This window comes from Phragmites australis, chromosome 3 (genome assembly GCF_958298935.1).
Source record: "Phragmites australis chromosome 3, lpPhrAust1.1, whole genome shotgun sequence".
Lineage (NCBI taxonomy): Eukaryota > Viridiplantae > Streptophyta > Magnoliopsida > Poales > Poaceae > Phragmites > Phragmites australis.
In genome coordinates this window covers 48,963,383-48,987,704 of record NC_084923.1, presented here as the reverse complement: position 1 = coordinate 48,987,704, position 24,322 = coordinate 48,963,383, and the positions used below count along the sequence as shown (strand labels likewise).

Genomic DNA, 24,322 nt, shown 5'->3' with positions numbered 1-24,322 from the left:
TCATTCGTTATATCACAAGATGTCAACTATTTAACGAACAACGATAATTTAAATATGTAATATTTTGAAATAGTCATATATTTTTTAAATATTAAAAAATAAAAATATGCAAATAGAAAAAATCCTGATCGACTCCACTCGACGATGGTCGCGCGCGGGGCCTGCCGCCCTGTGCTTGTGCAGGACTCCACGAGCCCAGGTGCGGGCACGCGTCAGATCTGACGCCGCTCGGCTCGGCACCACCAGCAACCCCGGGCTCCCTGCCACGCCAGCGTGCGTCCGGCCGGGCGGGCGGCCCCCGCTGAACTGGAGATGCCAAGTTTACGACGCGCCACCCCTGCCGGGTCCGCAGGATATACTTGTATTGAAGTGTAACATCTAACTTTGCATCTTCCACATGCTTCACATGCATGTCTTGAATAATTGCTGACCTAGCACTCGAGTTCATCGCTTCAAAATATATTGTTGATCAAATCGAGAGCTTACAGAGCATATCTATACAACATATCAATTCTCCCAAATAATCAATTACTACATGAGAATTGAGACAATCTGATCGACAAGGTTGACAACGAGCTTTCACTCTTTTTCAAGTGCAAATACCTCATTATGAGCTCCAATTGCAACGAAGAATTCATTAGCTTCATCTGAACCTTTACTGTAAGCTAACATGGATTTTTATATTCACCTTGTAAGACTTCAAATATTAAGATGTGTAAATATTGCTTGCTTGTATCAACATAGTTGTGACCATCTTGACCCTTGCCAATTTCATTCTAGATTCGAATTCCTTGTAACCCCTCTCTCTTCTCTTTGACAACACGCTCCACACTATCTGATTTCAGATAGCATCATCCAAGGTCTCACTTAACTGAGTATTTTGCATTTCTACTGTCAAAACATCCAACATGAAGCTGTCCAACCAAGTAACTTTACAAACTTTTGTTCTCATGGCTTCAAATTCTTTTTCGAATTCTCCCTTTTCTTCATACTCATACATGCCAAACTCGCTATATGTGTGTATGCTATTGAAGTTTGTGTGTGTGACACTAGCTTCTCAATTGTCTCTGTGTGCGCCAGTAGCCAGTGTCGAATATACGAATTAATGTGGCATACACACAAATAGCAAAATCAGGATGACACACAAGTAAAGCAACAAATTTCTAATGGCATAGGCACACGTGTCCCTTTTTTTGAATGCTTTATGTATCTTACACCATTAATTTCCATCAACACATCATGCTATACAATAAAATTGAAAGCCCTGATGTTTTCTTTTTTGCATTCGCTGAACCCGCAAATCGCAAGAGTAGATAGGAGAGCGTAAGATTGATAATACTACTTTACTATGACAAAGTCGCTTGTCTTTTGTTAGGAAATTAACAACATATTGATTTACTAAGACGATATAAACGTAATCACATATGATATTAGAGGTATGATGTTTATTAATGAGATTTAGTCAAAATCTATATCTTCGAAACATGACTATTGACGCTCTTTCCTATTGTTCCCGCACGGATCGCTCTAGAGTTCCAGTAGAAATATCGTCTCCCGACGAAACTATCACTATACTATCATCGTTACAACTTACAATAACAACCATTCTCTTATTTTTTTAAAAGACTAAAATATAGAAGTCATATTCTAATTATATCCTATACTATTAATACAACTCTAAGTTCTACACATGACTAGTATTATATAATTATTCGATTGATATCCGGTACCTGTTTTATCTAAAGAAAACGCCTTTTCCTAACCCGGGTGCACTTTTGATTTGGCGTACTTCGGTTGCTACATACGTGCGCTTTCGGCGGTCATGTCAAGCTCACAGCAAACTAATCCCCAGGAAAAAAACAGACAGAGAGGAAATGTCGTTCCTGCCCTGGGAAGGCAACTACTCGGGCACGAAGCGGAGTGCCCGGGAGCCAGCAGACCAACGACTCCCCAAACTGCGCAAGGAGACCGCCTCCCTCTTCCTCCACGGCGACGGCAGCGACGATGGCGGCCGAGGTAAAGCCCTGCGAGGCGGCCCTTCTCTCCTCGGTTTCTTCAGCCGCCCATCGCGTGCTCCTAATGGTTTCTTTCTTTCTTTGCGATTTCAGATGTGGTGCTGGGGGACACAGCGGTGGGGAGGCTGGCGCAGGACTCCGCGGAGAGAGTCCACGATTTCCATGGCACGGTAAGAGCTCACGATTCTTTCGTGCGGTCTAATTTCGCGGTCATGGGAACTGTCGCGGTTTTGGAATCAAGAACGGCGCAGTCTTTCATGTGTTGTGTGTTTCTTGCGTTCTTGGGAAGTTGGGATCTTTCAAGAAGAGAAGGGACCAAGAGACACGAGTGCGTTGATGGTCTGGCCAAGAAACACTAGCGGTCTTGATTTCTTACAGTTTTTCTGGGTTTTTTGCCGTCTCAGGACGTAATCTGATAGAAAACAAAACAGGACAAGCTTGGCCTAGCAAATAATACCCAAGAAACACTAGTAGAAGAAGAAGAATGTGACAGCATCAATTGGTGTTTTCTTTGGTTCTGAGGGACCGACATTATCTGGATCTTATGTGGGTTTTTAGTACCTGCATTACCTGGGAAACATGTAGTGTCAAATTGAGATTGACTGTTTGTTGTTATCCTTGATTATCAACAAATGAATAAGTAGTTTAAGTTAGAAATTTCGGTCCTTAGTGACTGGATTTGTAAAGCACGTGGAATTTCACAGATGGGGCTGGATTCTTGCTCTTACATGACTGATCAGCTACTATTGTTTTTTACTCCATACTCTGTGTAGATCCGTTTTCTTTAGTTAGAATTCGGATGCCTAGGCATCCGAAACTGCAGGTTACTACCTGAATTCCTGGCTAATTACAGCCACTATTTTAGGTACAGATGCCACTGATATCCCAGTAACGAGGTTGTGATGTAATGTGTTAAAATCAAGTCGTTTCTGTTTGTCTGGGCAAATCATGTTCCTTTTCTTTGGACGGGTACCAATCTTTAGACCTTGATGGGTTGGATTGCGGTTAGCATAAAATAGTTAGATCTCTTAGTTGTGTCAGAATTGAGTCGACAAGTTCAATAAAGAAAAGGAGCACTGTAAATATTACTTAAAAGTGGTCCAAGATCGTGTGAATATATTTTCTAAAAGCACCCTTATCTGCTTGCAAAACTACCACCCTATTCCAAACTTCACATGCTTGTATGGATGGCTGTTATAATTCTACATCAAAGGCTTGTCCACCTCTTGTCATAATTTGTTCTCATTCTACATTAGCTATTGTTCAACACTAATTCAGGATACAAGATTTACTCGTTGGCTCTTTAATTTTCTTTTGCACCTTAATAAGAGGTATTGTCATGGAAGAAGCAATAACTGGAATTTTTCTGTTTCCCAGAATTTCTAACTGACAGGCACGATATGCTGACCTAAAAGTAATCCACGGTCAAATTTTTACAATCTGTCTTACGGCAGTCTTCCTTTGATCTCTTTATGTTAGTGAATTTGAGATAAACTCTCTGTCTCATTTTTTATATTTATCATTTTTCCACCTTCCCTAAAACTAATGCAGGTACTAAGAACAAGGGAATTCCCGAGTCATATGCTAAATGGTAGCGTGCTATTGGACGGGTCATTTGCATTTGATAAATGGCTGGTTCAGAATAGATCAATTTTGGATGGACGACGGGTCCTGGAGTTAAAAAGGTATGAAGAGGATATACTTTGCACTGTAAAAAGATGTAGCCATTGTTCCTGTTGTACTGACCAATCCATAGATCTTGGCTGCTATGTCTAAGACTGATGACCAAAGGGTTGTTTATGTAATGCACTCTGTACTTGGCTCCAAACAAATTCAGAAAAACGATATATTTACGTGCAGCATTTTTCTTTTGGTAAAAGCTTTATGTTTGTTTTTTTATTGGATGCAATCAAAAGAGGTTATATGATAACCTTATTCATCTTGCCTGTTTGTTGCTCACTGGTTTCTCTTATATCTAGTGGGATGGGAGCTTTGGCCATTTTCTTGAGAAAAGCACTTGGAGTGGATATCACAACCTCTGATTTTGATGACAAGGAAATTGAATACAGTATAGCTTACAACTGCAGGATTAACAATTTGGCTGCATTACCTCATATCCGACGTAAGTTGTTTGATCGGTCTGCTATTTTTCTCCTTCTTACAAGCTATATAAACAAGTTATACACCATTTTTTGTCATACTCTGGTTAGCTAACTTTTGGAGGCGCTGATAAATTGGCTTTATGCTTTATGCTCTAGTGAGATATTTCCTGGGTTCATGCTTTATGCTTTCATAGAGGTACAGTGCTGTTAATCTAATGTAATTTGGCCCTGAGCCCCTGGCACCATGGTTAATAACAAGGCAATGCCCAGGTGTAGATTTATGTGTGTGTGTGTGTGTGTGTGTGTGTGTTTCTGATGTGCCACGGTATAGTGCAAGATAATTTTCTAATGTTACCTTTTACAGACACATGGGGAGATCCATTTCCAGTTTCCAAACCAGACTGGGACATTGTTATTGCCTGTGATATTGAACCGTGTAAGTGTATATCTTAGTATATCTGAAATCTTGCATTTTACTACAATGAAGCGTGCTGATATGAGATACCTTGTTGCTTTTAGATGTTGAGCAGTCTACCAACCTGGTAAAGACGCTCTGCTTTCTACTGAGAGAATACAAGCAGAAAGGTCAGAGAGCTGGCTGTACAGCTATCACAAATAAATCAGGTACGTTCTGTATATTTCGTTTTGTTTAACATGGATAGTATGTGAGAGCACTATAACTGAATGTTTCCATTGGCAGGAACGCAAGTGCCTGTCAGATTTCCCATTGCCCTGATTAGCTGGCGTCGAAGAAGTGATCCGTCAGTTTTGTTCCTAGGATGCGAAAAGGAGGGCCTGGAAGTGCAGCATCTGGGCTGTCTTGTGTACCTCATCAAGACGAAGAATTGAGAATTCAGGAGATGACACACAGTACTGTGTTTGCTTTCAGTTACCGTAGGACATGGTAGGAAAAGGAAACACGTGGATTTTCAGTAGAGTTTGTGGGTGATATTTTGCTCGATTTGAGCTACTCCGCTGTATCGTATAGATCTTTAAGGGAAAGGGCTAGAGACTTATCTTCAGATGTTTTGTTATCTTTCTGGATGATGAGCAAGAACCCATCGATGGGGCAATTTTTGTTGATTGTTTAAGTAAAAAAAATCCAGAAGCGCAGATTCTGATAAATGGGAATCATGTAATTTCTCAAGTGGCACGACAGACGTTCCGAGTAACCCATGACCAGCTCGACCTGTCAGGCTGTCATGTGCATATGCCGGCAGATTTTTGTATAACATGTAATTTGAAGTCTGAATAACATATCAAGTTAAATCCTTCAAAGCACAAACAAAGATCTAGCTTAGGTAACTTATCGTACATTACTCCATAAATGCAGTTCAACTGCTTAACAGGCAGGTAAAATACAGAGCTGAATAGGTACAATCCATAACAATGCTTTAGAAATCCCCGCTACATATTATTCCAAAGGGGATTTCTTTTACATATATCAAATACTCCTATGTTGGATGATACTTCGAGCTGCTATCTCAGTGTTACCACGACAGTCGGCTGAAGAGTAAACCTGAGATACCAAGTATCATGATGTCTATGTAGTATGTACAAAACCATGTTTAAGATCTGTCCATCACATAATGCTATCATGCTTGCCCAACAACCGATGTGTGCTCTCTTACCACATTATAAGAGAGTTCTGAATGAACGGGACGATGTATAACAAACTATAATGCAGAATTTGTGGACGAATTCCAGAGCAATCTATCAGAGTTCTGATGATAAATCAGAGGGCATTGAGGCTCTGCTGGTAAGAGCAGGCCTCATTGTCACCAAAGCAGATTCATTTGCACCAGCTCTTAGAGCAATCCTACCAGCTTCCAGGAATCTGGCGACAGCATCCTCTGCATAGCGGTTTGCTTCCCCTACAGTCATGGTCCTGCCGATATCTGGGTAGGTGTTGAGTACATGGTCACCATTGAGCTGAGAGGCAAGTTGAATCAACTCCACTTGAAACTCTGAGAGAGATGAATCTTCCTTAGGGCCAAACGGCCGTAGTGACTTTGTGACCTCTGGGAGTTTCTCTGTTTGGGAAAAAAGAGAGAATGTCTAGTTAGGATCAAGAGAATATCTAATTAAGAACCTATTAGGATTACCCAATCAGTACAGCTGTTCACATCTCCACGTTGATAAGTGAACTCCAAGAATAGAATATGTTCTAGTGACATAGTGTAACTGAACTTCAATTTTTTTTTAAAAAAAAAATTGTGAAGCTTTTGACGATAGCAGTTATAATGTCAACAAAAAACAGAATATGTCATAACTGTATCTGTTATTGGAATAACATCAGTTTATCAAAGGTCCCATAACTACATACCTGGACAATCAGTTCTTGGTGTCTTCCGGATCTTGAAGTAGTTCTCAAATGTCCCAGCCCATGCATCCCTCTTTGTCAGGAAGTTAGAATGTAAATTAAAGAGCTTCTTTACTGTTGCAGGAATGGACGAATGCTCATATTGTGAGGTTTCCTGTGGACCGTTTGGTTCATGGATCACTGCACAAATGACAAGTAAGGTCATTAATACTGCAAGATAAACAAAATAGAACACGAGTATATATTTGTGCAGTTGCAAACGCACAGTTCATTATTTTCTTCCAATATACAGAAGCATAATTTCTAGGTGAAAAGGTTCAGTAAATGGTTCAGGTTCCTAGTTTTACTAACTTCAATCTAAGGATAAGTAGGATACAGTGATGGCATCAGAGATTCAGGATAACAAAACAAGCAGCTCCCACCTCTTGATGTGAAAGATTGTACAAATACTAGTTATCTGACAAACTGTTCTCATGGACTGCTACTTACCAGACATCAAATGTTTGCACCATAACAAGTGAGTTGATGTAGAAATACTGGATTTTGTTCATAAAACATTTTTGCGATGTTACTTGCCAAGTTGCCACACATATATCGAGTCTAGAAGCATGAAGGCATATCCCATTAGATCATCAACATGTTCCACTAGTAGCAGGAAAATTACCACATGCTACTACATCAAACAAATGATTCTGTGCTAATTGAAAGGGGAATTGTCCTTAAAACATTAAAATAAGAATCCGATCGTATAAACATCTTTGAATTATTTTTCCTACCAAAATAAAGCATATGCTAACCTTTGCAAATTAGTTCCTTCCTCGAACTAAAGTTAATCTATAGTCCCTACTTCCAGACATAAATTTTTAGAAATTCTTTTGAACCTGTGTTTCTCAATAGACCATGCTTATAGACATTAAAATTTGGAATTCAACACCAGAACTACTCACCAGTGCCCTTCTCAATCCAGGGCGAGATGACGAACGTGGGCACACGCACCCCAAGCCGATCAAACTTGAAGTAGTACGGATCAGGCCCAACAATCCCATCAGGCTGGGGCACTCCGACAACCGGCGTAGGGACATGGTCATAGAATCCACCATGCTCATCATATGTGATAATTATGGCCATCTCATTCCACTGCGGACTGGCCCTCAGTGTCTCGTACACCTCCTTGACGAACCTCTGCCCCCTTGCCACATCATGCGAAGGATGGTCATCGTTCGCGGGAAACAATTCGCAGTCGAAGTACCTCTGCTCAATCACGGCGTAATTGGGCAGCTTACCCCACTTGGCGTGCAGCTTGAACTTGAGGCTGTACTGGTGGAACTTGACGAGGTGCTTGAGCCGGCGAAGGCTCTGGTAGAAGAGCGTGGCCGGGATGTTCTGGTAGTAGATGCCAAAGGACAAGCCGTTCTCCTCGAGGCTGTCAAAGATGGTCTTTTGCGGGAAGCCATTGATAAGGTCCTTGCGGGCGTTGAAAGTGAGGCCATGGGAGGTCGCGGAGTGAACGAACAGGCGGTTGGGCTGCGTGGAGGTGGGCACGGAGGCGAACCAGCGGTCGAAGACGGCGAACTCGTCGGCGAGGGCGGTGTACACGGGGACGGAGTCAGGCTTGAATCCGCTCATGACGTTCTGTGGCATGCCGAGTCCCATGCCGCGGGCGTTCTGGGCAAAGCCGGACATGGGGGGCGGCACGGCGGAGGTGTCCGCGGAGCCGAAGATCTGCTCACGGATGTCCTCGAAGCCGTGTCCCGGGTCGGAGTCGACGTACCCGGCCTCGTCGGTGACGAAGATCTCCGGGGATGAGGGGTCGGAGGCGTTGAGGCGGTTGGACTCCTTGCCGGTGAGGCCATCGATGTCGGGGCGGGTGCGGCGGAGCCAGCCGAGGATGTGGTCGAAGCTGCGGTTCTCCATCACCACCACCACCACCGTCTTGATCGGTGAGTGGATCTCGTGCTTCCGGCGGCGCCGCTTCAGCCCGCGGCGGCCCGCGTCCAGACAGTGCCCAGACACGACCAGGGCCAGGAGGATGAGCGCCACGAGGAGGCGCTCCTCGCGACGGCGGCCCGCGACGGCGGCGGCCATGGCGCCGGAGCTAGCTCTTCGTCGACGGCGGCGGCAGTAGCTAGGGGTAGTTGAATTGGTGGGCTCTCTTTTTTTTCCCTTCTGAATTTAATTTAAGCCGCGCGGCGCTATTTGACGCGTGGGGTTGGGGAGGTGGTTAGATAAAGCAGACAGGTGGGCCCTTTCTTAGGTGCCATATCTGGGACCACATGTCACTGGGAGAGGGGTCTCGGTTCGTGCATGGTGCTTGCTGGGACCACACATGCCACAGAGTAGTGGGCCCAGAGAGTGTGGGGCCCACGCGTCATTGTGACAGTATGCTCGCGGTAAGTTATTTATATTTACCTAATGGGAAAGCATATGCTAGGAAGATCTGCTTGGAAGGCAGGTTTTTCTGGTTCTCGCTCTGGCTACGCGAATGCGACAAGGACCACACGCTTCAGCTTGGACCGCTTCCATTCCACGAGTTCTTTTGTCTGCACCATCAGATCACTACTTTACCGTGTGAAATTTGTTAAAGACAAATTGCATCAAGACTAGTTAATTTTAAGTTTGAAGTTTGGGATTTGCAGCAAGTGGATGTGTTCCTCTGCTATCTTACCAAATGAAATGATTAGTGTTTTTATGTATTTATATAGGGCTGTTGTTTTTAAAAAAAATTCAGATGATGAACCCAAGCCGATCAATCGTGATCGAATGGTCTTTGCCGTCTTCAACCTCAGTCCCGCTCCCCTGCCTTTACTTAGTCTTTGGCGGCAAGAGTTACCGTCGTCGCGCTAATCCAATCCTGCTAGGTCATCTTTGTTCGTCCTCGCCCTGCTGCTCTATCCTCACACCCGCCTCCTTTGACATGTCGGTCTCTCTCCACAAGTAGCTCTTCTAAACCAAGAAGTTGCCATCAAATCAACCTTATCGGAAAAGTTGCCGTCGCCGAACACCTATCTGATCATAGATACCTAAATTTTAGGTATATATGTTTAGTATATGAAATTTAGGAAGTGTGATTTATTTAGTATCATTCCACGATGTTAACTATCTACGTTTCTTAAATGGAACAGGGTAATGGCCCTGGTTTCTAAATGTATCCGGGATGTCTTACCAATCAGAATCAGAAAGTACGTGTGAAGTAGAGCTGAAGCTAATGATTTTAGAATTTTTGTTCTTTTCACTTGCCTTTAAAACCCATGTCCGCTAGCTGCTCTTTATTTTAGTTTAAGCGTTTAGAAAAGCAAATCTTTATCAAAAGAAAAGGCAATTCAAGAATATTAAGATTATTGGAGATGTGGTCCAAATCAATCGTCCAGACGATGCCAATCATAATTAAGCAGGCAGACATGTACGCCTGACTGACTTGCTGTTCTTGTCTGTTAATTGTTGTAAGCGGCCAATAAATAATAATTACTATACGCTAGCATACGTTCGAAACAGTAATTTAAAGCTTCAAATTCTTAATGTCCACTAATGACGTTTGTTACTTCCAGAATCAAGCAGGCGCCTCCTTTGGTTTTTTATACGGTTTCACTGAAGCTTCCCATTTCTCTCTACAACGCTGAAGAAGAAGAAGTCACCTTGCAAGTGATATTTAATCCTGTACGGTTTAACTCGGCACGGGCTTGATTAACTGCATCGAAAATGACCGGGAAATATCACTGCGAGTTAAAGATTTCTCGAACCGTAGGATTAGGAAGCATCAAAAGCATATGCCATGGCTGTTCTCCCCTCGCTACCGCTTCCGTCATGAAAGGGCCATCGCTTGCTTTGCTCCCCGAGTTCTAATCCAAATCCAATGCAGATCCATCGCGTACTAAACTATAGACTTGTCCAGGTCGAACGTGATCACTAATTAATAATATAGTATTAATGCGGACAGGCATGGAGCCTTTGACAAAGCTCTAAATTGGGAGCTGAGCAGCGGTGTTCGATCTCCCACCACTCATTCAGTTCCGAGCCTTCAATGAAAACCGTATAGATATAATCGTATTATTTAAAATAATAATAAAAAGATAAAAGATAGTATTTATTAAACACCTTCAAATCATAGATCCATAAGTGATATAATATGTTAGAAAAATTGAAGAGAAAAAATTATGATTGGCAAAATCTCTATTATAATAGTACATGATTACATGTACGAAGGTGACTTGTATTTATATGCGCTTAGTCGTCTTATTCGAGGAGGATATTGATGTATTATCCAACATAATAAGATTATTATAGTACGTCCGGGTTTTTTTATTAAGCTTAACGGCGAATCAAGATACGCCTCACGTCGCCATGAACTACAAGCTTTACGGCTGTGTTCATGCAGAGGCAGAGGCTGTGATAATCAAATTCCATTTTTCTAAAAAATGAACCGCAAGCTTCGCCGCTGCTCTTAATTTACGGCGACTTTCGGTCGCCGGCCAGTCGCCGTCGCCGAGTTTGAACCGGTGCGCTCTGTCTGTTTCCATGGCTGATATCAAGTCCCAGTGAGATTGTATGATATGACTCGTGATTAACTAACTACGTTTCAGAAAGTTGTGGTTGCTCTAGATTGCGTGCTAACAGAGTGGTAGTGGTTCCTCTACAAGATTCTTTCATCCGTCTATGGCGAGCACAAAATATCCTTTGCCATTTGAACATTGGAAGCTACGATCATCGATCTCAAGGCGGGAAACGTCATTAATTGTATGTCATCTCAAGAGAAACCGATCCCTGTGATCTTTTCCCTGTAAATCAGTGGATGTTTACTCACTGCTACCCTGTGACCTTGTAATTGTATGTCGAAGAGGATGAGGACTTGCAGTTGCAGTTTTTCCTCCCCTGCATGTCACCATACAGTTAACCGATGGCTTATCTTTACAATATAAAATATGAGTTAGTTTTCATGACAATTTTCTATTTTTTACCATCTATCATTGTCCTCTATTTCTATCACTTTGTTACTGGCTACAAATATGGGACTCTACTAACGAAAATAAGTTAAAAAATAGTAGTAAAATTAACGGATAATCTTCTGCTTATTTTTAGTGTGGTTTAGCTTTGTTGTGCCTGTAACAGGATAGTGTGCCTCAACAAAGATCACAAAGATGTCCTTAACAGGATTATACATTGAAATACCGAAGCACTGAAGCATTGAAGGTGCCTGGATTCATCTGAACATTTCTGAATCCTGAACATTTAGATGCACTCTCGCTCTTCTCCCCCCGTTTCTGATTGTATGCTTGGTAGCAGCAAATTGTTACTGCCACATTGCTGCTCATGTTGATGCTGGCATGTATCGAGAACCTGCAGAGAGAGATCTTTTGCCGTTTGAACGTTGGAGCGTAGCTCACCTCAAGGGTGTCGGAACCTGCAGGTGTCACTGCAGCAGGTCACGAACGCGGTCGATCAGCATTGGTGAGACCCTCCAGCTCCGAGGCCTAGCGGACACGAACATGAAGATTGAAGCCGGAGACGCGCGCGGCGGGGAGACGAAGGTGGCCGCGAGGGATGACGACGGCGGGAAGGTGTGGGCCTCTGCCCCGTCGTGCGAGGCGTGAACTGCCGCCACGACCGCCGGCAACAATTGCATGACAAACACACACTCTACTTCTTGGATGACTGGCCTGCAGCAACAGTTGTATGCTTACAAGCATATATGATCCCATGGGTGTTCATGAGTTCTCGACTTGCCTCTGCATGTCTTCATCGGATCAATAGGTCTGAATGAAGTATTGGAGGAAACCAAAATGCATGTCACGGTAAGCATCAGAGTTCGAATTCGGCGAAGAAAACAGCAAGGTTCCTGCATGCTTCCAGACTTGGCATTTTTCTCTGTGCAACCGTGCAGGCGCGTCTTGTTTGCACACTTCCATCTCCTGATGTACTTGATGTTGAGGTCCCTATGCCTGGAGCTCCGGTGCCGGCATCCGAGATCACTCGCCTCCTCTATCCACGCCATTTTCACAAACGATGTCCTCTTATCCGCCCATCTTGAACTAGATGTTGAGGTCTTGGCTACTCTGAAAGCATGTAACTCCAGGAAAATTCTTTCATAAATTTGTTTCTACACTTCGTTTTCCATTTTTTGGGGTTCTTAGATACTACGTACTGGATAAGTGTTTCGCCCTCCCAGCTTGCGCGGTAAGCTGAGCGCTTTTGGGTCGTGTGTATTGGACTATTGGTTGCTTGTCGATTGACTGTCGTGTTATCTGCATAGGACTCGTAATCGTTTCAGGAACTATATTCAAGCGTCACAGTACTGATTAAAACAGTAATATTTATTATATAAAATATGAGTTGGTTCTCGCATCATCTTCTCTTATTCTTCTCACATCTAATAAAAAAATCTTAAATTTTGAGATAATTTATTCACTTTTATTATTCACTCTCGTCCTCTAGCCTCCTATCTCATTGCCATCTACGGATATGAGATCCGTTTTACTAATAAAGATAATTTAAAAAATCAAGAGAGAAATTAGTGGATACTCTCTTATTTTTCAGATAAAATATGAATTGGTTCTACCATCATCTTCTCTTATTCTCCTCACATCTAATACGAGTTGATACTCTCTTATGTTTTTAGATACTATGGCATAGCTCACAACATATTTATTCAGCAATATTCTCATTACGTATCTACATCTTTATAGTTTATACTTCATGTTACTGCATGTAATATTTATATTTTTGTTACAGTATGTGAGCACTGTTGTACAGCAGTACTTTTTTAAGCTGTAACTCCGATGCACTACTTGCGGAACCATGTCAATATGTACGATGCCCATCCAAATGCCTTGAAGAACAAAAAGCTCATGCTGCGCACTAAACACGTGATGAAGTTCAGGCGGTGTAACCACACATACTACAAAGATCAGGTAACAGAGAGTAGCACAAGGTTTCCTCCATTTCTGATCAGGCGTTTCAAAGAAGTAAATTCCTATGACGTGCACATTGCTGCTGATGCTGCGATCGATCGAGGAGAAGCTGCAAAGAGAGATCCTTCTCTGTTTACACATCTCAAAGGGCATCCACTTCATTCTGCAGGTGCCAATGCAGGAGGCCACGGCCCTCCAACTCCGAGCGCCGGCCCCGGCCCCGGCTCCGGCAGGCGACAGGATGAGACGGTGGAGACGGGTGCAGGCAAGGCTGTCCACAGAGGAGAATGTGAAGCCGGAGTCGCGCCGCGGTGAGGCTGACGGATCGATGGACGTGGTGGTGTGCACCGCCGTGGTGGCGCTGATGCCTCAGCTCAACAAGGTGGCCGGCCCGTGTGGTCTGGCCTTTGCGGCGGCCCTCGCGCCTGAAGCTCCCTCGTCGGCGCCTGCGGCCATGAGCCCAACCGACGACACTTCTCTGCCGCCGCTGCCGGCGTGCGTTCTGTGTTTCTTCCTCGTGGTTCGCCGTCGCGGAGCTCTTGGCATTTTTTTTTTTTTGCGGTCTATAATTTAGCTCTGTAATAGTATGGTCCTTGCTCATGGTCATGCATCGTAAATTTGGAGTTCTCTCATGAACGAAAAGGATCAGCAGCTCTAAATTATTGAAGTACTATATAATTTATTATGCGGTCTATGCTATCAAATTTCTGGTGTTTCTGTGCGGGCGTTCACTGTTCAGGGATAAGACCAACGTTGCTGTGACTAATTTTCTCAGGACTACAAAGTTGATGACATGATTCCAATACTTCAGCCCCTTTTCATTTTATGCAGGTGATACAACTTTGGTCGTTGGCCCCAAACAGTGCTCTATTTGAATTCATGATCCTGGAGTGCACTCACATGATAAATGAATGATAACAAGTAGTTCTTGGATGACTTCCTCAACAATCGCATGCTTACAAGGATATATAACCCCGTGCTTTGGATGCCACTCAAAGTGTTCCTTGCATGAGATAATGTTTTTGTTCATTGGATCTAAGGAGGCACTCTGAACTTTTAATGAAGTATAGGAGGAAACAAAAATATCTATGTAAGTGTTATCTGAGTCCAAATTTGACGAAGTAAAAAAGAAATTCCTGTCATTTATTATTTTATTTTATTTTAACAGTACGACCCTGCACAGTCTTTATTGAAGGTCCGAGACTAGATGCGAAACACGCTCCGTGCGTATCCACATAAATCAAGAAAAACTCAGTGCATACCGCGCAAGCGCATGCTCAAATGTGGCTGGCTCGGGCGCTCGCTCCGTGCTTACGCCGTCATTGCCAACTGAGCTAACGCTCGGATGTCCAACCTTTTAATTTGGTCATTCTTTGTCTCTTCTTTTTGGCGCAGATGGGTTTTGTTGTACACTTGGCTCAGATCATGGACTTGATACGATGGCCGGAGCTACAAGCCTTACGGATCCGGCGCTCCATCGATTGAAGCCAGCGAGCTGGCAGGCCCGAGAAATGCATAGTGACGACCTTATCCACATCGATGGTTCAACACTCTGAAAGTAGTCTTCACTACGGGGTTACCGCAATTTAGGATGGCCACCATTGAATTCAGGAAATCTAACCTTAGGCAACCTACTGCTAGAATGATACGAACCCTAAACAATTGTTGCGCAACCCATCTAACAACCGAATGCAAATTAATCCATCACTATCAGTAGCACAAAATAAAGCTAACTACCCCTGAAAACTCGTTCCATCAGCTTGATGCCGTCTATTAAACTTAATGCTGTGCACTTTGGATCAGCATTACAAAATTCATCAACGTGAAGTGAGGACTGTAGGAATGCTGTCGTTCAAGCAAAAGAACACATTCTGGCTGGTGACATTTTTCAAGTAGTCCTAAGCCAGCGTTCTGAGAGGTGGACATTTGCTGACCCCTTTGAGGTGTACCGTGCATTGCGCATTGTGAATCCTAGTCCGTATATAGCCTATCTACAGGTGACTTGAGTATCTGTAACATTTTGAATGCATTTTTATTGTTGATTTTGTGACATGCTGATCAATATGTTTTATCCCCTCCTATGATATGGTCTCAGGCACGAGGTTGTATTCTTGTGGCATCAAGTCCTGAAATTCTTACTCGGGTGGAAAAGGTACGCTGAAACAGGGACCTATCTTCAAGTTATAAATTGTTCCAAATGTGTAGTGACGCTGGTTCGGCTGCCGGGTCTATTTTTCAATAGCGATAGTGTTGGTCGGTGATCAAAGAGGATATAATGGCAATACTTCACGTATTGCACCGGGGAGATAGAAGGAGGTTGCACCTTCTGAACTCCACGCTCATGGTGTTGATTCCTAAATCACCGGACACGGATCAAGTTAGAGATTTCGGGCCCATAAGCTTGATTCATAGTTTTGCCAAGCTCGTCATCAAGGTATTTGCAAATCGTCTTGCATCTAGGCTGGAATCGATGGTGGCCGTGAGCCCGTGAACCAAAGTGCTTTTATCAGAGGTCGCTGCATCCATGAAAACTTCCTCCTCGTTCGACAAATGGCCAAGTGCCTACACAAACAAGGGAAGCCTCGAATCTTGCTCAAGCTTTACATTATGAAGGTGTTCGATTCTGTGTCTTGACCGTTCTTGCTTGAGGTGCTCGAACATTTGGGTTTCGGATCTCGGTGGAGGAACATGTTGTGCAACCTCTTGGCTTCCTCATCGACCCGTGTTCTCCTCAATGGATGCCCGGGCGAGGTGATTGAGCACTGTCATGGCCTGCGCCAGGGTGACCAGTTATCTCCGCTATTTTTCATCCTAATCACGAATGTATTGAATGCCTTGTTTGCTAAAGCCACGCATGAGGGACTTCTTCTTCCGTTGGCCAACAGTGACATTGGTCATCGAGTCTCCATGTTTGCGGATGATGTCGTGTTGTTCACCCACCCATCGTCCCAGGATTTGACAATCACCAAGGGCATCCTGTACCGCTTTGGCTCGACATCGGGCCTGTGCACCAATATTCTCAAAAGCTCTGTCATCCCAATTCGATGTAGTGAGAGCAACTTGGACCTTGCGCTCGGAATTGCATGCATGGTTTCGAGCTTCCCTTGCAAGTACCTGGGGGTTCCTTTGTTGATCCGTAAGTTGTCCAAGGTGAACCTTCAACCGATTCTTGACAAGATCGCCGATATGCTACCTGGCTGGAAGGCTGGGTTGTTGAATCTCACAAGTAGAGTCGTTCTAGTTAGCGCAGTGCTCACGGCAATCCCCATTTACACGCTGCTTGCTTTGGAGCTACCGGAGGGGGTGATCAAGGCCATTGACAAATGAAGACAGGCATTTCTCTGGAAGGGGCGACACAACATGCAAAGCGACCACTATGCGGTGGCTTGGCAACGTGTTTGTCTACCACGTGAGCTTGGAGGACTCAGTATTCATAACTTGGAGGTGGTTGGTTGGTCGCTCCAGATGAGGTGGCTTTGGCAGCAAAAGGTGCAACCGGATTGACCACAGGCGGCTCTTGGCCTCTCGGTCCATGCAAATGCTCGTGTGCTCTTTGTCGTTTCTTGTCGGGGATGGGAAGTCCACTCTCTTCTGGTCGAATCGTTGGCTACACGGCCGCTCATTGTTGGATTTGGCGCCACACTTGATGTCGTTTGTGGCAAAACGGGCCATCGTAAGGCGCACAGTCTATGAGGCTCTCCAAAATTGGCTCTGGATTCGTTGACACCCGGGCCAGCCTATCTTTACCGGCGTTGGTTGACTACCTCCGTGTGTGGGATGCTCTAGAGGGGATGGTCCTAATGGAGGAGCGCCCCGACCAACATTTGTGGTTGCCTTCGACCTCACGCACGTTCCCGACTAGATCGACTTATTGCCGGTTCTTTACGGGTTCCATCGTCGTTGAGCCATACAAGAGGATCTGGAAGACCTAGACGCCGTTGCAGGCCAAATTCTTTATCTGGCTAGCTATGCTCAACAGATGCTGGACAGCGGACCGTCTTGCACGCCGAGGCCTACAACACCCAACATGTTGCCACTCTGCGATCAAGCGGATGAAACAATACAAAACCTGCTCGTTGGGTGTGTGTTCGCGAGGGAGGTGTGGTTCAAGGTGCTCTAGCGTGTCGTCTTACAGTCTTTGGCGCCACATGACCTTGAATACGGCTTCCAAGATTGATGGCGGAATGCGCAACGCAGAAGTCCCAAGGGTTCTCGCAAGGGGCTCAATTCTTTGGTTATCCTGGTGGTATGGTCCATTTGGAAACATCGCAACTGCTGCGTCTTTGACGGTGGTCGACCCGGGGTAACGCTACTTCTCACTAAGATTTTCGTAGAGGCCCGTCTCTGGGGAACGGCAGGGGCGAAGGGGTTGAGTTTGTTGCTAGGTTGAGTTTTTTGTTTGAGGTCATAGTCTTTTGCGTGGTGCGCATATAACATTAATCTAACACGACCGTTGTTACGGCTTTGTATTTGGATGACTCTTTTACTTAATATAATGACACAACTGCATGTTCGAAAAAAAAGTAGAAAAGATGGAGAGCTATGGTTGTGATATGATATATGAGAACCGTGCCCTGAGTCTGAAGCTGCCAAATTTGAGTAGTTGGCGATGTGATAAGAACCGATGAGGTTTGGAGTAGCGTTGTCTTTTTATGTGATGAAAAAAAACTCAACCCAGGGAAATACTCCACGGCTGCTCAAGATCACCTGAAAGCGACATACGGAGATGCGTCTTTTTTCTGAGAATCAAAGTTCGAGTCATGGTTGGTAGCACCAACTACTAGCAAGTTCTCATTTGATGGGGAAAAGGCATGGTGGCTTTGGAGGGACATTGCGCTCTCTCTTCGTACTATCGTCTTCCTCACTGGATCTCGATTCGACATGATGTACTCCTACAATGACAGACACACGCGTCAGGAGTGGGTGGCTCACCTTCAAGTCGGAGCCGGGATAGTGGCGGACAGCAAACCGGACGATGAGCACCAAGAGTGCCTGAATAAGGCTGTCCCCGTATATTGATTTCTTCCAGACAGTCTCAAGCACATGTGGATCATAATAGAAACATAACGGGTCCGTCACTTCTAGAATTTGAGACTTTGTGAATATCTTCAGTAAACCTATATATATAGGTTGTAAGTTTAACATACGTCTTAGATATATGTGCATGTATAAAATATATGTTCAAATACTACAGCTCGTACTGTTGAGGTTTTTTTAAAAAAGGTTGCCCTGCGTTGCTCGTGCCATTGATCTTGCCGAATCTACATTTTCAGATGAGTATAGTATAGTCGCCGTGTAGGACAGGTTTGTTTCTATTTTCTTTATAATTGCAGACTGTAGCAGAAACATTAATTTCCTGGCTATGAGCTCTAGGATTTTTTTTTTCTGAATAACAACTCCTGTGTAATAATAAGTTAATAAATGTAAAGCAGATGCAATTTCAGTCATCATAGCCTCCTTGATCACATTAAAATTTGATATCAGGAGGCGAACAGCGGCTTCAGACTGATTACAGGAGAAACGTGAAGAGCATACAGATACTAGCAGACTGTAACAAAGCATCCAACCAGAGCATAAACTTGAGGAACTGAAGCCTACGCTCAACGGTGGCTGCTTCGCTCTCTTCATAGAACTTGAAAACAATCAAGCACCGCTAAAACTTGCTAAGCAACAACCGTGCAATAGGCACAATCTAGTCAAATGGTGTTTCACCTATGTTCTAAAAAGAGTTCAAACTAGAACAAAAATCATTGGACTAGCGTAATAACATTGACTCATCAGATTACAAAAAGGATCGAATTAATATCATGCAGACACATCCATCGGCTAGCATATTAAAAAACTTTTCAAAAGAAAGCAACAGCAGAAGTAACCAATCGAAGGCATCTAAGATCAAATATAAAAAAAAATAGACAAAGCTTATCATATTGTCAAGAAGTAAACTACAAACATCTATCCCCACGGTCTGTCACCCTCTTCTTCCACCATGTTCATTATGTTTGCTGTACCTTGACCGCTTGCGATCTATGTCGTCATGCTCAACATCATACTTTCGTCTTTCTGATTTTTCTTCTCTTCCTTGAACATATCTGTCATCGTTTCTCTGCCTCTCACCTCTCGGTCTCTCAGGTGATTTATCATGCCTGTGTCTGTCCTGATCTTCTGCTCTTCTATCATTATGCCTAGTTCTAGAATCTCGATCCCTATACTGCTCTGATCTTGAAGATTCACCATCCCTAGAACTCCAACGAGTGTATGCACTCCTCTGAAAGCATAAGTCACAATCATCAGAATAGTATGCTAACATAATTACTCTATAATTACAGAAAAAGGTTACTGATAAGCTAGATGCCAATTATAAGAGGGCAAATATTTCCAGCCAAGTAGCAGCACAACTATAGAGATCACCTGATGTTACATTAGCTATTAATTTTCACATTCAAAGAAGTGTACCCATGTGCGCAATGCTCCACAAAAATCATAGTGTTGCAATACCAACAGAAATTTTCACAAGTGTCCATGTTTGTATGTAAGAACAAGCCTGGTTTGCATTCGTTTAAAGACCCTGCAGCTTACAGTTACAAGTTTCTAGCACATCCCAAAACAAGGAAACTTGGGTATACTTGCAAGAAACGTTGTGTGAAATTGACATGACACTCATTTTCTAGCTAGCACTGGATCCGAAAAGAATGTTTTATACACACATGTTACTGCAAGTCAAGTATTGGTTTACTTACTGTTCATTTCCTAGTGAAGAATCCTACAATAATGCACAGAGGGAACCTATGGACCTACCTGTTCATCATGGGAAAACCTGCAGGAAGCTCCACGGTTGCACTCGCCTTTCTGGAATGCATAGCACATGCCACGAGCCTCTCTTTTCTTCTGCTGCTGCTCCTCATCTTCCTCCTCCGTAGCACCTGAGGGGAACTTTTTGTGGCTCTTTGGTGGATCACGGTTTTTGTCGTGCTCCCATCTTGCGCTGCTATCCTCTTTAGAACCCCAACCAGTGTTTGCATTTCTCTGAAAATATAGCCCACGAGCATCAGAATAGGTCACCAAGCATAAAGGGATAGTATTTACAGCCAATAACAAAACAACAAGCTAACTCGTTGCTACATTAGTGATTGGCATCTGTATACATAGAAACATGAATGTTTGCAAAACCCGTAAAAAGACATGTTGCGAAAATTGAGGACAGAATAATCTTTCAGGGCCTCTCCGGATAGGAGGTATTTGGACCCAAATAAATACTAAAAGTTCCTTCCTACAGTCGCCCACTCTCCGATACACCACCTCATTATCTAACATCATAAAGGGGATTTACACATATGCCATATAATTCCACAACAGAGAAAAGCAATCACACAAAATGTAAATGTGCTTTCACCCCGATTAGATCATCCAATGATTCAAACAGAGTAAACCATGTTCATGTAGGACTAGCACATTTCAAGCATAGGTTGTTTCCAGCAACGACGAGAAACATCAGTAAACTTCAAGAAAATTTTGGTTGTGGAATGACAGGATTCTCGTATCCCCTCCTAGCTACCAAATTCATCTGACAACTGATATAGTGATTTCTCAAGCATATTACTGGTACCGATTTGGCCATTGTACATTCCCAGAGAATAACAGCTTTGTCAATGCATACACAGCAGCACCGCACACCGACCTGCTCGTCATGGGAATATCTGCAGGAAGCTCCGCGGTTGCACTCGCCTTTCTGGAAAGCATAGCAGACTCCGCGGGCCTCCCTCTTCTGCTGCTCCTCCTCCTCATCTTCCTCCTCCTTCTTCTTGTACTTGCTCACATGGTCAACCCTTACGATCCTCCCAAGAAGTTTTGCTCCATTCAAATTATCTGTAACATGCGACGATTAGCCAAACAAAAAGAGATTAGGACCTGGTGGCAAAGAATCAATTGAAACTGAATACAGAGCGACCAAAGAGAAAAGGGGAAAAAAGTCCTCACCGACTGCAAGAATCGTGCTCCTCTGGTCCTCGTACGCGAGGAAGGCGAAGCCCTTGGATTTTCCGGTGCCCTTGTCGCGCACGAGGTTCACGTCGACCACCTCGCCGTACCTAAGGATGAGGGGAGACCGGGAACTCGTCAGATCTCCCTGCCGCAGCCATTCCAAGGGAAGGGGAGGGGAAGAGAGGAAGGCATGAAGTGGGGGGGGGGGGGGAGCGAGGGGTTGCGACTCACTGCGAGAAGACGGCGAGGAGGTCGCCCTCCGTGAGGTCAAAGGGGATGCCGCCGACGAAGACGTAGGCGGAGTCCTTGAACTTGGCGTGCCACGACGCGCCCTCGCCGATTCCCAGGAGCGCCTCCTTCTGGTTGATCACCTGCGTCCGCTTCACCTGCGTCAGAGGATTCATCGCCGCCGCCGCCGCAGCCGACGACTCGAGCAGCGACGGATTGGAAGACGAAGACAGAAGTTGGGATTTGGGAACGCAGCGGAGGGGGAGTTCTTTTCGGATTATTAGGGTTCTCGGCTCGAATGGATGCCAGCTATGGGGTTCTATCTCGACCGTTGATTTCAGATCGACGTCTTGTTCGTAGGAAACTTTTACCATCAGCATTTCCGCGGCACCAAGTTTGGTTCGTTTTGTGAACGTTTTACTTCAAAAGAAAACACCGCTGGATTCAAAAAATAAGCACCACCGGAAATCAACATATTAAGGTACTGTTTAATTTGTTGAATAAAATTAAATGGGATGAGATGATTCTAAATAGGTAGAATGATTTTGGATGAGATAGTATAAGTAAGCTGTTTAGTTATATATATAAGATGCTACAAAAATATGTTTTTTTATGCATTGGATGATACACGAATACGTTTAATTGCTTAAAAGACATGTATTATATCCATGTATAACTTAATTATTTTTTTTAAAAAATAATTTTTATATTTGTTATTATTAACAAACTATGTTAATTAGTATTAATCATTACTAATTTTAGATAATCATAACTTAAGTTGTCAAAGATCATCACTAACACCCACAATAGTAATTAGTTATGGTTAATAATATCTAATTATAACTAATGTTTAACTAAAATCCTAAATAACCACTTATACTCACTAAATAAATGATTAGCATAGTTGACGTAACCTGTATGGGATCGTTCAACCAATTTTTTCTAAATGGGGTGGTACAATATATTGAAAGAATATTTTCAAAACCTGTATCACTTTATCCTAAATGAGATAGTAGGATTCAAGCAACCAAACACATGGATATAAGTATATCCAAGATCATCTCATACATATACCATCTAGGTTAGACGAAAACCGTGTTTGGCTCGGCTTAGCTCATTCCAAAACCTAACGAGTCGAGTCAAAATTTTAGCTCATTTAGATAACAAGTTAGCAGCTCGTGAGCCAAATGAGGCAGGGCCATCGTCTGCATCATATCGCTATTTTTCATTATGGTCATCAGTGTGCTCATTGGTCGTTTTTTCATCTTCGATGGAGATGCTCATCGTCAGCCTACTTGGCTTTCTATTAGATAACTTCTCGTCTTAATGCAACTTTTATCTTTTTTCTTCTCCCATCGGTCATTTCATCGGGCTTTGCATGTATAGATGGATATGTGGGGAATGTTGTTTCATATATTTTTTTAGAGGAATGTTTTATTCCAGTAGTAGAACATATATAGGTGGATCTATCTGATGTTATGCTGCATATGGGTTTGAAAAATTTTCATAAGAGATTCAATTTACAACAATTATACCTCTTATTAAACAATGCAAAAAAGTATTATACTTGTAGAAGTTATTGATATTGTTGTATGATGTTATCATTACATTTTTAGTGGATGTTTATATTCTTTTCATCCTAGTAACAAATTGCTCTCTTAAAAAAATAACAAGCTGCTCGCGAGCCAAATGAGCTGAGCCGAGTTGGCTTTTCTGTTCGTTATATTAAATGAGCCAAACAAGTCAAGCCCAAACAAACCGATTTAGCTGTTATCCAACCCTAGTATCATCTCATTCAAGAAACCAAATACTACCTAAACTTACAAAGAGCTCTCGAGGAAGAAACTATAGATTTGTGAATATGTTAGGCCATATTGTATTGGTTGAGAGCACAAGCAGATCTCCATGAGAGGTTTGGAGCCCTTAACCGGAACTATATTGAAGATTAGAGACGAAGGATGAGAAAAAACAAGAAAAGGATGAAGAGAATGTGAGGGTGCGAGAAGAGAGAGTTCACTATCCACTTAGGTCTAGATGCCACTCGTTAAGAATGCATTGTTGTATGATGACTTAGTGAGATATTGATGGAGAAGACGTACAACAATAGCAAAAGTTAGTTTACTCTAACTTGCTTGAGAATAAAATGTCATGCTGTTGTTATTGTTACGCAAGTGCATAAGTCAAGGTTACATAATATATTTGACAGGCATAAAAAAAATATGAGTATGTCAAAATCGAAAAATCACGTAGAAGCCAAGTGAAAAAAAAAAACTTTGCACGATCAACTTCTAATGCCTAAGAAAGCTGGCGAAGTCAGTCACTGTACAATTATCCACAAATACCACTTGAGACATTTTTTAGTCGAAACGGATATATAATCACTCTTTCGTGAATCAAACGACAAAATGTGGGAAAACAAAAGCATTTAACCTACAACTATTCACCCAAAAAATGCAAAGTGTGTCATGTGGACAAGTTTGCACATGTCAAACTCAAATGTAGCCCTTCTTCTTGCCAATTTTGCCAAGGACTTAGAGTTTGAATCCAATACTCACCTTCTGCGAGTGGAGATAGGCAATAGTGTGTCGATTTGTGAATATGTTAGTGCTTCTTTCCAGTTGTGCATCGTGTTCCCGTATCTTATTTTGTGCAAAAGTAATGGTGTCTTTTAAGAAACTAACCAAAAACAATGTGCATTTAATTCATAATACTCTCAAGACTATAAAGTTTGAAATGTATATTATTCACTTTTTTTAGTGCATATTTTAGAGCGAA

At 43.1% G+C, this 24,322-nt stretch overlaps 3 protein-coding genes across 3 annotated transcripts; 1 reads left to right on the top strand and 2 right to left on the bottom strand.

The window, feature by feature from the left end:
* The first annotated feature begins 1,852 nt into the window (after positions 1–1,852).
* On the top strand, positions 1,853–5,286 carry LOC133913691 (uncharacterized). The gene is made up of 7 exons (XM_062356907.1): positions 1,853–2,016; positions 2,109–2,185; positions 3,567–3,700; positions 3,995–4,137; positions 4,482–4,553; positions 4,637–4,741; positions 4,818–5,286. Exons 1-7 carry the CDS (start codon positions 1,875–1,877, stop codon positions 4,964–4,966), a joined length of 822 nt encoding a protein of 273 aa, XP_062212891.1. The 5' UTR covers positions 1,853–1,874; the 3' UTR covers positions 4,967–5,286.
* A 124-nt stretch (positions 5,287–5,410) lies between these two features.
* On the bottom strand, positions 5,411–8,621 carry LOC133913690 (non-specific phospholipase C1-like). Its single transcript, XM_062356906.1, has 3 exons — positions 7,388–8,621; positions 6,444–6,620; positions 5,411–6,150 (listed from the first exon to the last, which is right to left on the bottom strand). Exons 1-3 carry the CDS (start codon positions 8,523–8,525, stop codon positions 5,834–5,836), a joined length of 1,632 nt encoding a protein of 543 aa, XP_062212890.1. The 5' UTR covers positions 8,526–8,621; the 3' UTR covers positions 5,411–5,833.
* A 10,503-nt stretch (positions 8,622–19,124) lies between these two features.
* Positions 19,125–21,825, bottom strand: LOC133913689 (zinc finger CCCH domain-containing protein 25-like). Its single transcript, XM_062356905.1, has 5 exons — positions 21,551–21,825; positions 21,317–21,426; positions 21,018–21,205; positions 20,138–20,365; positions 19,125–19,607 (listed from the first exon to the last, which is right to left on the bottom strand). Exons 1-5 carry the CDS (start codon positions 21,721–21,723, stop codon positions 19,311–19,313), a joined length of 996 nt encoding a protein of 331 aa, XP_062212889.1. The 5' UTR covers positions 21,724–21,825; the 3' UTR covers positions 19,125–19,310.
* Between the last annotated feature and the right edge of the window lie 2,497 nt (positions 21,826–24,322).

Excerpts from the sequence above, each read along its gene's own strand:
- LOC133913691 (XM_062356907.1), top strand. The coding sequence starts at position 1,875 with ATGTCGTTCCTGCCCTGGGAAGGCAACTACTCGGGCACGAAGCGGAGT. Across the intron at positions 4,138-4,481 it reads TGCATTACCTCATATCCGAC|ACACATGGGGAGATCCATTT; the intron begins GTAAGTTGTTTG and ends TACCTTTTACAG. Across the intron at positions 4,742-4,817 it reads AGCTATCACAAATAAATCAG|GAACGCAAGTGCCTGTCAGA; the intron begins GTACGTTCTGTA and ends TTCCATTGGCAG.
- LOC133913690 (XM_062356906.1), bottom strand. The coding sequence starts at position 8,525 with ATGGCCGCCGCCGTCGCGGGCCGCCGTCGCGAGGAGCGCCTCCTCGTG. Across the intron at positions 6,621-7,387 it reads CTGGATTGAGAAGGGCACTG|TGATCCATGAACCAAACGGT; the intron begins GTGAGTAGTTCT and ends TCATTTGTGCAG. Across the intron at positions 6,151-6,443 it reads ACCAAGAACTGATTGTCCAG|AGAAACTCCCAGAGGTCACA; the intron begins GTATGTAGTTAT and ends TTTCCCAAACAG.
- LOC133913689 (XM_062356905.1), bottom strand. The coding sequence starts at position 21,723 with ATGAATCCTCTGACGCAGGTGAAGCGGACGCAGGTGATCAACCAGAAG. Across the intron at positions 21,427-21,550 it reads CTCCTCGCCGTCTTCTCGCA|GTACGGCGAGGTGGTCGACG; the intron begins GTGAGTCGCAAC and ends CCTCATCCTTAG. Across the intron at positions 21,206-21,316 it reads GAGCACGATTCTTGCAGTCG|ATAATTTGAATGGAGCAAAA; the intron begins GTGAGGACTTTT and ends CGCATGTTACAG.